Source organism: Mustela nivalis, assembly GCF_964662115.1.
Source record: "Mustela nivalis genome assembly, chromosome: 7".
Classification (NCBI taxonomy): Eukaryota; Metazoa; Chordata; class Mammalia; order Carnivora; family Mustelidae; genus Mustela; species Mustela nivalis.
Genome location: NC_139026.1, coordinates 79,114,330 through 79,130,241, shown reverse-complemented (window position 1 = coordinate 79,130,241; position 15,912 = coordinate 79,114,330). Strand labels below are relative to the sequence as shown.

The following is a 15,912-nucleotide window of genomic DNA, read 5'->3' as shown; positions in this document are numbered from 1 at the left end:
CATACAATTTCTCTAATTCTTATAAATAATCCTGGAAGGTTGGCAACACCATCTTTATTAAGGGTAAGGTGCTTACACAAGCCACAAAAGGATCTTGTCAATAAAGGAACATGGAATCCAATTCTAGTCTGAGTCAAAGTGTTTTCACTACATTAGTCACCATTCACTGATAATGATCGGTATTATAATACTTAGGAAATGAAGAGATACATTTTCTTGACAGGCATCACCTTAACTGGAATTAGTGAGCATTAACTACTTCTGATAATGAACACATTCTTCCTCAAGTTTTCCAAATAAATTAAATCAGGTTTTGTCTCCGTTTCTATTGTTCAATACCAGTGTGTAAATGTTTGAAAACAAAAAGGGAATATTTCTTTGTAATAAATACCTTCACTATCCAGGTCATCACTTTGACCAAAAACACTGTCCACATAGGAGTCTGGAATGAAGGTCCATTCATCAAATTTATCAAGTACTCCTTCAGGAAAGTTCCCATTGCTGCCTGAGGCTGCCCCTTCCTCCAAAGAACTTTTCATCTGATATCTGAGCACCATTCTTGCTAGGGTGGATCCTATGTCTACAATAAAAAGATAGACCAGTCACTTAGAAATCAAGAAACATAAACATAGATCACACCAAAGTTCCTTATGTATCTTCATGCTTCTAGAGAATTTTTTACACATTTCTTTTTTTTAAAAAATATTTATTTTTTTATTTGAGAGAGAGAGAGTGAGCACAGGGAGGGAGGGACAGAGGGAGAGAATCTCAAGCAGACTTCCCACTGAGCGTGAAGCCCAACACAGGGCTCGATCCCATGACCATGAGATCATGACCTGAGCTTAAATCAAGAACTGGATGCTTAATGGACTGAGCCACCAAAGCACCCATATACTTATTTCTCACTTTATAACCATGATATTGCATAAGAAGCAAGCACTGAATTTAAATTTTTTAGAAATCATAAAAATTTACTCAAAGCTTTGGTGTAGTAACAAAACTGAATATTTTATGAAACTACAGGAAAGAGCCTGGGCTTTGAAACCTGACAGGCCTGTGCTCAAATAACAGTAATGGCACTTGCAAGTTACATAGACTCCCTGAGTGTCAGTATCTTCACTTGGGAAGTGAAGATGACAACATAAGGTTATGAAAAAGATTAAAATAAATGATGCAGGAGCACCTGGGTGGCTCAGTTGGTTAAGTGTGGTCTGCCTTTGGATCAGGTCATGATCCCAGAGTCCTAGAATCAAGTCCCATGTGCCCAGTGAGGATCCTGCTTCTCCCTCTCCTCCCTACTCTTGCTCTCTCTCGCTATCTCTCTCTCCCTCCAATAAATAAATAAAATCTTTAAAAATAAAATAAAATAATAAAATAAAAAGAGGAAACGATGCATATAAAATGTTTAGCACAATGCTTAGAACATAGAAAATGCTCAATAAACTATATTCTTGTTTATAAACCTTTTGCTAAGTGATTCATTCCACTGAGAAATTTGGTGGAATTTGAAAGTTAATATCCTTCTATTTTACTATATTTTATATTATGTTCTATTATGAAGAAATAAGTTTGCCAAGTCTTCATTGTGCTACATATAGCTTGGCAATTTCTTCAAATACAGGTGTATGTGACTCGGTCAAGTAGTAGCTGAAAAATGTTTTAAAGCTATGAATCCAAAATGTTCTTTACTCAGTTGAGCTGCCAATATAATTATGGCCATGCTCTCCAATAAATCAAATGACATTATTGTACTTTTTTAATTAGGAGAGACTTACCAAATATAAAAAAAAAAATCATGCATAACAAAGGGAATACAATGGGTGGTAAATCTCCCTTCATCCCTTTGCAGGGGGCCTATAATCTCTCCCCATCAGAACTCAGAGATTCAAGTAAGCAGGTTGTTGGCAAGAGACATCTTGAAGTGATGGAACACAGGATCTAATCATATTTCATTAGTTTCCAAGGTCCGCAGAGGCAACCAGGGAATGAATTTCTGGAGCTTTTCTTCTGACATAAGTCTTTTCATATTCAAACATTTATGACTACCATATCTCAACTGTGTTTTCGCAAACATCAGTATACTAAAAATGCTGTCCTTTGCTTTTTTATTTTTTTTTTTACTTAATAATGCTCTCTACATCTGAACATTTTGATTTGCTAGATGTTTTTCCCCCAACAATTGCAAAGCATCCTATTGCATGAATGTACCATGATTGATTCAAATGGTTCCTTTTGAAGAATATTTGGGATTTTTTCTCATAATTTCTTGCTATTATAAAGAATATTTTAATGTGAATCCTTGTATACGACTTTTTGTGTACATTAAGAATGCCTTTATCATGAAGTGACTCTTAATCTCACAAAACAAACTGAGGGTTGCTGGGGGGAGGGGGGTTGGGAGAAGGGGGTGGGATTATGGACATTGGGGAAGGTATGTGCTATGGTGAGTGTTGTGAAGTGTGTAAACCTGGCGATTCACAGACCTGTACCCCTGGGGATAAAAATATATTATATGTTTATTAAAAAAAAAAAGAATGCCTTTATCATGGATTTCTATCCATATATAACTGGGCAAAAAAGTATGGATGTGCATTTAAAATATTAATGGATATTACCAGATTGTCATTAAAAGAGGATAATTTAAATTTATAGGAATATTGTGTGGAATGTCTATTTCCATGTATGCTTATCAACATAATTTATTATCAAATTTTGAATTTTGCCAATATTTTAAATATTTAGAGCACCTAATATGTGCAAAGTACTAGCACAGATGCTAAAGTTACAACAATGGAAAAAACTGACATTGACTTTGTGATGCATGTAATCAATCAAAAGGTAGATAATAAAAAGAAAAAATACAATTATACAATGTGATAAGTGCAGTACACATAAGAAACAAGGAGCTACAGAGCGTGTAGGTGGATCTTCCAACCAGACTTCACATGGGCAGGAATGTTTTCTTATAAAAAGTGAGAAGGTGCTGAGGCAAAAAGAATGAAGAGACAGGCAAGTGAGAGAAGGTAAGGGAGTTAAGCAGCTAGAGTACCAGTGGGAAAATCCTGGAAATAAAAGTCCTTAAGGTGAAGAGTTGTAGAATACGACCACTGTTGGGAAGGAAGTGGGCATGGGAGTAAGTTGTCAAAGGCAAAGCAGGGAGCTCAACTTTTAGAAACACAGTTAGTATGAATGACTGACATCCGAAATGACAGAAGTATTAATGGAGGATGATGTTAACTTGTCATCAATATACTTAATATATATTAACTTGAAAATATGAAGAAAATACATCCTTAATTGAAATATTAAAAAACTGAAAACTAAATATGTTAACATGAAAATGCAAAGTATATATATGTATATGTTTCTACATATACATTTTTTTTTGTTTGTTTGTTTTCCCTTTTTTTTTTAATTTTTTATTTTTTATAAACATATATTTTTATCCCCAGGGGTACAGGTCTGTGAATCACCAGGTTTACACACTTCACAGCACTCACCAAAGCACATACCCTCCTACATATACATTTTGATGCATATTATATGTAAGCATATAAAAAAATCTAGTAAGTAAATCTACATTGATTGTCTATAAGGAATAAAATAATTACTGTTATTTTCTTCCTTACAATTTTTGTGTTTTGCTATTCTTAGAATAAGCATGGGTTACTTTTGTAATAAAAAAGAAAATATATCTGGGGTGCCTCAGTGATAAAGTCAGGTAAGCCTCTGCCTTCAGCTCAGGTCATGATCCCAGGGTTCTGGGATTGAGCCCCACATCAGGCTCCCTGCTCAGCGGGGAGCCTGCCTCTCCCTCTCCATCTGCTTCTCCCCCAGCTCATGCTCTCTTTCTCTCTCAGGTAAATTAAATCTTTAAAAAATAATAAAAATAAAATAAAATATATATTTTTTAAAAAGCAACTGCTCAGAAGATCCCACTATTTGGCTCTATCTTTATAAAAGATGTACTTGCTAAGTCATAAAGAATTAAATATAATATCGTTTTACAGCATTTCATGACCAAAAAGAATCAAAACCTTTCATGACCAAAACGATATCAAAACCTTCACAATTATCTTGGCTTAAGTTGTACCAAACTGAAATAAACCTAATGAAAAGATCAATGACTTAAAAAAAAATACTAACAAAAAAAAAAGACTTGGACAAAATCTTCCTGTTAATACTTACTTGTTTCTTTTCTTAAATTAGATGTCTTATCTGGAAATAAAGGACCAAGCCATGAAGGTTCAATTTTTCCTATGCAAAATCCTCCAAGGCAAATGCTATTATTGGCCAGATCCAGAGCAAGTCTTCTTAAGAGTAAGCTAATGATCTGGCTGTCACCTTTCCCAATGCTTATCGCCAGCGCCTTCCGAACATCTTGTTCGCGGGAACCACCATTCAGTAGCAGTTCCACCAATTTGGGACTGCTGGCTTTCTCACATACCTAGTAAACAAAAAAGGAAGGTGAACATATTAAAGGCCCATATTTCTTCCTTTTGGTAGACTAGTAAATTGAATTTTGTGTGATTTTTCTCTATACCCTCAAATTTAGATAGAAACAAAATAAGGCAAAACTCATCCTTGAAATAGATTAGGAAAATAAAAGAAGATTAGTGCCACAAATATCAGAGTAGCATCAGCCAAATAACCTGCCACGGGAGAGTAAGTTACCATGAGAGAGGCCACATGATATGGAGAAAAAGTTCATAACACTTGAAGTCAGAAGCCCACTGCTCTACCAATTATACATATTGCTTATACCTTCTGGATTCCTGTTTACTCCTTGAAGAACATCTGGGAAACTAGTACCATTCACAGTAACGGCTACTGCCCTGCCTTCATTCATGATGTAGAATAACTAAATGAGAATATGAACATCACAAAACTTGTTAATGCTACATACAAAGGACAGTCATCTCTGATTTCTGGTTTCCAGGACAAGAATCTGAATTTCTACAAAGAAATTTCTTGTCTCTCAGTTTTCTACCTTCCCCTAAATACGTTTTTCAGAGTACCAGCTCCAAGTAGGTTAGCACGCTAGGTGCTACAAAAACCACAGGGACCGTAGTGAGCAGAGGGAAGACTTAGCAATGTGTATGTAGCATACCGGCCTATACAGAACAGCTTCTGAAAGGCGAAGGAACCTGATGTGCTATCAACTAGAATATCAAAGTAATAGATGACAGAAATATTATATGTCAGGTACTGTGCTGAAGTCTGTGTACACTTGATTTCTAATTCTTATTAAGAATCCTATGCCAGGAGCGCCTGGGTGGCTCAGTGGGTTAAAGCCTCTGCCTTCGGCTCAGGTCATGATCTCAGGGTCCTGGGATCGAGCCCTGCATCGGGCTCTCTGCTTGGCAGGGAGTCTGCTTCCTCCTCTCTCTCTCTGCCTGCCTCTCTTCCTACTTGTGAGCTCTGTCTGTCAAATAAATAAATAAAATCTTTAAAAAATATCCTATGCCATAAAAACTATTACCCCCATTTTAAAGATGAGTATTTAGAAAAGATAAATGATTTGTCCCAAACCCTTACAGGGAGTCAACAAGAAGCCTGGATTTGAAGTCAAATCTGCTCACTCCAAACCCTGTGCTCCTTTCACTACCCCAAATTAAGGATTAAAAAAAGAAAAGAAAAGAAGACCCTAAGATCCAAGGTAGCAGATCAGGGGAAGGACACTAGGGGAAATTCCTGAATTCTCTAGAATTTAAGTATATCAAAGGTGTTGAGGGGAGCATTCTGTGGTTCAAAGACTAAATTACTGCCCACCAGTCTCCAGGTTACCCACCTTCTCAACCCATTCTCCTCAGAGCCACCAGGGTGCTCTTTTACTTTAGATATGATCAAGTCACTGTCCTGTTCAAAAATCTTCTAAACCCCTCTGCTCCAAGACATTCCCCAAACACAACATACAATTTTTTAAACCTCATTATTTTTCATTTACACTATTTCTAGGGCTCTCAATGTTTAACTCTACTCTTCATCGAGCCAAAAATGTTCATTCTTGAAGGAACAGCTTTATCAGCTCTTGCACGTTAAGTCCTTGCTACCAAGCTCCCAACCTCTCTTCCTCCTTCAGGCTCCCATCACTTTTGTTTAACATAGCACTTAGCACACTAAACCAAACATGCCTATTGGTTTTAAAACTGGAATGAAAAGCTTGGATGCTATTGTAATTCATTTTGTACCTCTATAGCCTAGTATAATACCTAGTAAAAATATAGGGACACCTGGGTGGCTCAGTGAGTTACGTGTCTGCCATCCACTCAGGTCATGATCCCGGGGTCCTGGGATGGAGTCCCACGTCTGGCTCCCTGCTCAGCGGAAAGCCTGCTTCTCCCTCTGCCTGCTGCTCCCCCTGCTGTGCTCTCAGTCTCTCTGACAAATAAATAAATAAAATCTTTTAAAAAAATACCTAGGACATATATTTAATTTAATTAGCAAATTACTAAAATCCTCTTTAAAAGTCCACGGGAAATTTAAAAGGAAGGTTGGGAAGAATAAAGACAGAGGGAAGGAGAAAGGAGGGACAGAGGGCCAGAAAACTCAATAGCAAATGCCTCTCTGCAGCCCAGCAAATTTTTACATCTTACTGCCTACCTTATACTAAGATGATTTATGTTTTATCCTCTCTCCTCTCCCAAGAGAAATAAACCTCTCTCCTTTCCACACCTAGAAAGAAAACATCCTGAAATACAAAACCCCTTGTATATTTGTGACTACTTATCTAGCACAGGGCTCTCCACCAAGAAGTTCCTCAAGCATTTTTATAGAGTACTTTTCTTGAGGGCCCAAAAGATCCAAGCTGACTTTAGGTATAGAGTGCCCTGAAGAGAGAGATATGTAAGAAAGTGTATCAGATAAAAAAAAAAAAAAAAATTACGAAAGTAATTTCAACTCCATGAGAAGAAAAAAATACTGCTCAGAACTACAGTTTTACATTTAAATAATAATGGAGATAATTCAGAATATAATCAAAGATTATCAGAAGTATAATTGACGATCCTTTGCAATCTTCTCTCTCATCTTCAAATTTATAAATAATGCAGCTGATAAACAAAGCCAAATATTTCACACTAGCCTTTAAGAATAAATGAACAACTCCCCCTCCTTCCCTACTACCACCACCGCTATCATGAATCTATGGTGCAGACAAGAGATGAAAACAAGCACATGGGAGGCAGATTTTCCATCACCTACCAGGAGAATGTCCTTAGGCAAGTTACTTAACCTTTCTGTGCCTCATTTTCTTACCTGTAAAATACGAATACTACTATAACCCATTCCTAAGGTCGTTATAAGGGCTAAATTGTATAAAGGATTCAGAGCAGTGCCCAGGGGGTAATCAAGACAACAGTGTTTGTTATTATTTTTACATGGTAGTTCTTCCCACCATGATTTGATGATTTTCATCTTTGGATCCCTATTCATGCATTTGCATGCCCAGTACCGATCTTCCATAATCTTCTATAGGAATCATGTATATCACATCATTAAATTCCCCTCACAAAGCCTAATAGATTCACTCCATCTTTGCTCTGAACAGACCTTAATTATACAGCATAGGTACACAAATAGTGTTGACTACCTTATTTTACACTATAAATAATGTATGTTCAATCTATCCACAAAAATCTATGTTCAATCTATCCATAAAAATTAATCAATATTTATTATTTTTTAGATACAAATAATCTCTGGCAACTTAGATAAATTATTTAAATTTAATACACCCATAGATGTAAAGATCTGATTCTTTTTAAGAAGATAACTAAATGCATGAAGTCCAAAGAATATGTGAAGAAGAATAAAATAAAAAGCTTCTGTAGAAATATTTGGATAACTCGAGAGAAGAGTCTGAAGCATTTCCAGTGGTAATATAAAATTTTTGTACTCAAGTGCTTTTAGGTATTATTTCCCTAACAAAAAATGTGAAGGGGAAGTTTATTTTCAGTTCTTTGCCATATGCCCCATATCCCAGTAACATTAAGCAATGATCTGCAGATCACATGAAAGATACACAATAAAAGTGTATTACATTATTGAAGGAAATAATTTAATTACCTTTAATAATAGAGAAGCAACTAGTTTTAAGGTGAATTTCGCAAATGAAATTTGAATAAATTTAAGTAATATGATTATTTGTTTTTTTTGTTTTTTTTGTTTTTTTTTTTTACCAGAGAGAGCGAGCAAGCACAGGCAGACAAAGTGGCAGGCAGATGCAGAGTGAAGAAGCAGACTCCCTGCTAAGCAAGGAGCCCGATGTGGGACTCGATCCCAGGACCCTGGGATCATGACCTGAGCTGAAGGCAGCCACTTAACCAACTGAGCCACCCAGGCATCCCTATGATTATTTGGTCTTAATGTACAAATTAATTATGCATGAAAATAATTTGCATGTTCAGTTTCTTTTTATGCAGAGTGCCAATTAGTACTAACTTAGTGTGTAGTTGACGAATTGAATCCATAGGCAAGAGGAAAATTAAATAAAGTAAAGCTTTAAAGTAAATTATTGGAAATTATAGTATTCTGTTGGTCATTTAATAATGTATATTAAATCCCTACATAATTCATTTGTTAGAAATATGACTACATTTCTAGAAAATACACACGGTGTTACCTGAATGCTATTATAAACTAAAATTTATACAATGGAGAACCTGAAATAACACATAATGCACTTCAACACTGACTAAATACGTACAGTATATAAAGCCATGAGTTAGCTATTCTAGATGATACAGAGATGAACATTGTCTATTTCTACTTTCATATAACTCACAAAATATAAAGAGGTGTACCTAAATTCTCACAGACTTACAGAAGTAAATATTTTTTATGGAGGCCAACAGTACAGGGCAGGCTTTATCAGGGAAGGAGAATCTGGGTTAGATTTTGAAGGAAAAGGAGAACAATTAGAGAGATGTGTTTGCACAGTGCATGAGGGAAGAGAGGGAAGGAAGGCAGGACCACAGTGCTACATGTCCACAGGCGTGGCCAATGGCAGAGGATGTCCATGGGAACAGCATCCCCAAAGGTGTGCAGTATACAGCCTACATGGCCACACGCAGTAGCCCTAAGGACAGAATTTTCTAGCAGAGAAACTGAAAACAGAGAGAAAATGGCTGAAAGATGATCAAAACAAATCCAGATGCTGTGCGGAGGGTGCCCGGAGAACAATTTGCAGAGAGACGCATAGTAAGAGACACATTTGGAAAGTTATTTATCCACATAACAAGGTAGGCAAACAAGTAAAATGAAGGTTTCGACTGCATATACCTCAAGGACGCTCTTGCCTCTGAAATTCTGTGAATCTAAACTCCCACCACAAATCACAAGCAATTGTGCAATTAACTGGCAAATTCTGTAGTAAAGAATAATAGGATGTAAGGAAGAACTGTACAGTGGTAGAGTCTTATAACAGGAAACACGAAAGTCAGGCCTTGAGTATTTACCTGACAAATTAAAGACGTGGCCTCCTTTGTTCCATTGGCGTCCGCTCCCAACAGAAGCAAGCATTCAACCATGATACTGTTATTCTGATCGCATGCTCTCTCTAGCAGCACACTTTTTAACTCGTCATCCATAACTAATTTTGCAAAGCACTTGCAACAAAGGTTTAGAAACTAAAAAGAACGGAAATGAGAATTAGAGTTAGCTAAATACATAACAGTTAGCATATAAGTGCAAAACCCTGTACCTGTTGATCCTTTTGTTCCATGATACTAGAAGACATCTGATGGAATATCACAGAATCAAAGGAATGATGCACCAGCAGGTTGGAAAAAGACACTGACAATTCCAGTATTGCCAAGATTGTCTGAAATCCCTGAAAATGTGACCAAAATAATAGGCAATAATAAATAATAAGCAATTCTAGGCCAAAAGAATAAATAAATAATATAAAACAGTTTGTATATGATACTTAACTAAGTAGATGTATTTATTGGGTTTGTACTTAAAAGCTGTAAACCTTGAAACAATCCTATAAACACACCTTGCTCTCTCGTTGCTAAGAAATACAGCAGGCACATAGAGAATAAAATGCCAGGTAATAAACTGTTGTCTAGTAAAGCAGAAAAAATACCTAATGCATTAAAAGTTGGCTTTTAAAGATTCCTGTCGAAGCCATACTTACAGGATGAAAGCCAGATATTAATTAATATTAGAATAGCTGAATCGGCAGGGTATACACCCAAACTGGCAGTAAAGTGTATTTTTTATTACAAGATTACAGATTAGTTTCTCTAGATAGACCAGTATTTCCCCCTTTCTTCTGTGCTGTGCTGCATGTGTGTGTTTGTGTGTGTGGATGTGCTTTCTTCTGAAATTTCAACCCCAAGCAGACAAATGTGTGCTCCTAGATTTCATTCATGTTGAGTATATTTGAGAAAAGCTCTAAAGGCATTCTGAAGTTTAATCCTTATAGCAAATTATTTATAAAGAACTAATAAGTCACACATTACTTTTTAGAACGACCTCAAACATATTCCTAAGAGTTGTCCAGGCTCTCCACTCATGAGATATTCTAAGGAAATAATGAAATTATGAGTTTACTATTATTTAACTTGGGTAAACTCAAAAAGATAAATTGAAATTTCAAAATTTTTATTATTTCTCAATATATTAATGAAATTGTCTAAACAATGCAATTATTATTTTGAGCTTTTAAGATGCTGAATTTCTACAAATATTTACTAACATTTAAATAAGAGAAGTAGTCTTAATTTATGCATGTCTGAGAGCATGAGGTCCACCTACCACTAGAGGTCCCTGCAAATTCAAATGAATGCACCAGGAAAGCAAGTAATACAAATGTGCAAAGGCACATAATTCAAAATAAAATCTTATAAACACTGAACTGGCCAAATAAAATATTTTGGCAGGTGAAATTGAGCCCACTGATCAACAGTTCACAATCTCTACTATAGAGATCCTAAAATTTACACCTGTATGAATTAATACTGAGTAAACTGAGAGCTCTGTACCTGTACAAATTTATTTCCTTTCTCTAGAATTACTTTTAATCAGTTCTGGTTTGGCTTTAGTCATCCTAGGGTGAGGCACATTATAAAAAGCAGATTTATAAAACAACATTATTGTTTTTAATATAAGTATGTGTGTTTCAGCTCTTTATCATTAAAATCTTTACATACATTATCTCATTTAATAATAATGTCTGTATGGAGGACAGAGCCTACACATTTTTATTCCTGGTCAATTCTGCCATTTACGAAAATATTTGCTGCGTGTGATTTATGGAAGCTGCAAACTCCATTGCTAAAAAAAAAAAAAAAAAAAAAAAAAAAAATACAACCAAAGCAGGAACTCTTAAAGAGACTACTTGTTTTGCTAACTTTAGGGGGAAAAAAAGTCAGCAAAGTGGATATGGAAGGAACCTACCTCAACATAATAAAAGGCTTATATAACCCACCCACAGCTAACATCAAACTCAATGGTGAAAAGCTAGAAGCTTTTCCTCTAAGATCAGGAACAGGAAAAGATGCCCATTTTCACCAGTTTTAAAAGGCCTAGTCACAGCAATTAGTCAAGAAAAAGAAATAAAAGGCATCCAAGTTTGGATGAAAAGGAAGAAGTTGAGAAGGAAGAAGTTAAACTGTCACTATTTTCAGATATTATAAGTAGAAAACCTTAAAGACACCACCAAAAACTATCTGAACTATTAAATAAAATGAATTCAGTAAAGTTGTAGGATACAGAATTAATATATAGAAATTGGTTTTATGACTGTACACAAATCATGAGCTATCAGGAAGAGTAATTAAGAAATCAATCCCATTTATGATTGTATCAAAAGGAATAAAATACCTAAAGATAAATTTAACCAAAGAGGTAAAAGACCCGCACTCTGAAAACTATAAAACATTGGTTAAAGAAATTGAAGACAACACAAATAAATGCTAAGATACATGATGCCCATGGGTTGAAAAAATCAATAGTAACAAAATATTCATACTGCTCTAAGCAACCTACAGCTTTAATGCAATCCCCATCAAAATATCAATAGCATTTTTCACAGAAGTAGAACAAATAACTCTAAAACTTCTGTAGAACCACAGAAGACCCCAAATAGCCAAAGCACACTTCAGAGAGAAAAATTAAGTTGGAGGTATCATGCTCCCTGATTTTAAACTATACTACGAAGCTACAGTAATCAAAACAGTATGGTACTGGCATGAAAGCAGACATATAAGGCAATGATATGGAATAGAGAGCCCAGAAATAAGCCTATACATATATGATCAATTAAGCCAAGAATGTACAATGGGGGAAAAAATAGGCTCTTCAATGAACGGCATTGGGAAAACTAGACCAGCTACATGCAAAACAATAAAACTGGACTACTATCTTACACCACATACAAAAATTAAATCAAAATAGATTAAAGACTTGAATGAAAGAGCTGAAACCATAAAACTCCTAAAAGAAAACACAGGCAGTAAAGTCTTTGGCATTTGTCTCAGCAATATTTCTTTTGGACTATACTCCTCAGGGAAAGGCAACAAAAGCTAAAATAAACAAATGAGACTACATCAAACTAAAAAGATTTTGCACAGCTAAGGAAGCCATCAGCATAATGAAAATGTAATCTAATAAAATGAATGGGAGAAGGTATCTGTAAACCATACATCCAACAAGGGGTTCGTGTCCAAAATATATAAAGAATTTATACAGTGTAATGCCAAAAAAAACAAACAACCCAATTTAAAAAATGAGTAGAGGATTTGAATAGACATTTTTCCAAAGAAGACATACAGATGGTCAACAGACAGATAAGAAGATGCTCAACATCACTCAGCAAACAGGTAAAAGGCAAATCAAAACCACAAAAACCACCTCATGCATGTCAGACTGGCTATTATAAAAAAGATAACAAATAAAAAGTGTTGTCAGGACATGGAGAAAAGGGACTCCTCGTACACTCTTGACGGGGATGGAAATTAGAGCAGCCACTTTGGAAAACAGCATGGAGGTTCCTCAAAAAAATTAAAGATACAATACCACATGATCCAGCAATTCCACTTCAAGGTATTTACCCAAAGAAAATGAAAACACCAATTCAAAGAGATATATGCACCTATATGTTCCCTGCTGCATTATTTTCAATAGCCAAGATATGGAAACCACATAAGTGTCCATTGATAGATGAATGGATAAAGAAGATGTGATACACACACACACACACACACACACACACACACACCAGGATATTACTCAACCATTAAAAAGGAATGAAATCTTGCCATTTTCAACAACATAGATTGACCTAGAGGATATTATGCTAAATGGAACAAGTCTAACAGAAAAAGAAAAATACCATATAATTTCACTTATATTTAGAACCTAAAAAACAAAACAAATGAACAAAAAAATGCAAAACAGAAACAGAGGCAAAGATATAAGAAACAAAGTGTTGGTTAGCAGAGTGGGGAGGGACTGAGGGGCAGGCAAAATAGTGAAGGTACAAACTTCCAGTTATAAAATAAATAAGTCATGGGGATATTATGCAGAGCATAGGGAATATAGTCAATAATTTTATAATAACTTTGTATGGTAACTATATTTAACATGGAGATCATTTTGTAATATATAAAAATATTGAATCACTATGATGTACCCTGAAGTTAATGGCATTTGATATGTTAATATACTTCAATAAAAATAAGTACAAGATAGAAAAAAAAAGATCTGAGCCAATTTATTTAAACTCCTCTAAACCAGTATCTTTCATTCCTTATATGTAACAGTTATTATGTATTACATGTGAAATTTTGCTTGATGAAAAATGTTTAAAACATTTCACTGCAAGAAATAAAATCAAGGAGAAAGATTATTAGAGGTAAGTAGCCCACAACAAAACACTGAGAATGATAAACTTTGAAACAATTATAACCTCTATTATCTAAAATCTAAGCAAATAAAGCTCAGTTGGCTGGAATTTCTTTAGGACATTCTCTGCCCTTTCATGAAAAAGACAAATGGCAAATAAACATACTGATTTTAGAGATTTAATAACGAAACACATGATATTTAGTGATTCAATCCAATTCTCTTCACCTTCTATAATTAAAATACAAAATGATAAATGGTTTTTAATTAACTAGAATATCTCCATTTATGCAAAATGGGAATTGTACCAAATGCTCTGAAAGAGAAATCTTTGTAAAATCCCAAACTCCCTTCAAAACAATGCACATACTTTAATCTGTACTTCGGCCATATCCTTAAATCGTTGTAAACTGGAAACCAGAATTTTTGCCAGCAGATGCCCAATTCCTATGCATAAATTCTTCTTTGTAATCAAGCATCCTATCAGACTTAATCCCAGACATTGAATTTCTAAAAAATAAATAAATAAAGGGGAAAAAAATAAAATTAATTGTCTTAAATCTCAAAACTGAAAAAAAAAAAATTAAAGACATCCAACCAACAGCCAAGGCCTATAAAAATCTGTCCTAAATCCTGAGTTCAAATTGTACCAACCTTGGTCATCGGGATACATCTGCAGCGTGTGAAGCACAGAATCAATAGCACCTTCCAAGGACAATACTTCTAGCGCATCAGGAGAATGTGCTATAGCAGAAATCACTTTCAACCCACATTTCTGAATCCCAGGATTTCCAATGAACTAAAACCAAAAGGACAATTAATATTTGCTATTTAAAATAAGTTCTTAAGGGGCGCCTCCGTGGTTCAGTCGTTAAGCTTCTGCCATCGGCTCGGGTCTTGATCCCAGGGTCCTGGGATTCAACCCCACATCTGGCTCCATGCTCAATGGGAGCCTGCTTCTCCCTCTGCCTGCCCATTATCCCTGCTTGTGAGCGCTCTCTCTCTCTCTCTCTCTCTGTCAAATAAATAAATAAATAAAATCTTTAAAAAATAAAATAAAATGGGTTCTTAATACTTACCTTAGTTAAAGCCAGCTACAGGCTGATAAAATATAAACTAGGTAGTCTATTAAAGACTATTTCCCCTGATTTTTGCCTTGTATTACTAACTACTTTTTAGTTACTATTAAGGATAAGAGCTACCATTTTAATGATTACTGAGAATCTGTTCTGTACTAAGTATTTTACGTGCATTTTCTTTTCACAAGAATCTTAAATCCATACCGATATCCTTCCCATTATAAACTGAGTTTACTGAGGATTAAAGGGCTTGAGTATCCCTAAAGTCACACAGATTATACATGGCTGAGATGAGACCAAATTAGGGATGTTCAATCCCACCGCCTATGTACTTAACCGGCAAAATACAATGCTGACTCTCACCATAGAAAATAGCAATTGAGAATTTGCTCTTTTTTTTTTTTAATTTTTTATTTTTTATAAACATATATTTTTATCCCCAGGGGTACAAGTCTGTGGAGAATTTGCTCTTTAAGTGTTTTATGTGCTAAATCTCATTTACTCCCCCTCAGCAACCTATGTAATAGGTTCACCAAATTTTAAAGATACAGGAACAAGAACTCAAGTCACATAGCTAACCTGTATGAGATCTAGGACATGAATATAAATGTCTCCCCTTAAAAATTCAGGAGTCAAAAAAAAAAAAAAAGGGGGGGGAGTCCAAGAGGTTCATTTCTACCTCTTCTATTTCTTAAAATCAACTCCTCTGGATGATTTGACATTATTTACAGGTATTCTAATAGAGGATACTTCCTTTTTATTTATTTTTTTTTCCAGACTATCCTACTCATTGACTGAGGAGAAACAGTCAATACACCTTCCCACAATGGACAACCACAATCACACCTTCCCTCTTTCGACGTCTGTGACATGTAGCTAACTCTTACATGGGACGGGTCAGCTCTGCTTTTCCACAATGCTTTACAAACTTTTGCCATGCTGTAAATGCCCAGCTTTCCATTCAAAAATTGCAATGTTA

The 15,912-nt window shown here is 35.3% G+C and overlaps 1 protein-coding gene across 1 annotated transcript in view; it reads right to left on the bottom strand.

Annotated features, from left to right (window-relative positions):
- LRRK2 (leucine rich repeat kinase 2) overlaps nt 1–15,912 on the bottom strand; it is a 131,945-nt gene that overhangs the window by 79,772 nt on the left and 36,261 nt on the right. The window contains exons 15-20 of the mRNA XM_082740711.1: nt 14,509–14,653; nt 14,225–14,364; nt 9,704–9,832; nt 9,459–9,629; nt 4,189–4,447; nt 392–580 (exon numbers count right to left, since the gene is read on the bottom strand). Coding sequence (XP_082596837.1) covers nt 392–580; nt 4,189–4,447; nt 9,459–9,629; nt 9,704–9,832; nt 14,225–14,364; nt 14,509–14,653 — 1,033 coding nt within the window. The remainder of the gene's footprint in view (nt 1–391; nt 581–4,188; nt 4,448–9,458; nt 9,630–9,703; nt 9,833–14,224; nt 14,365–14,508; nt 14,654–15,912) is intronic.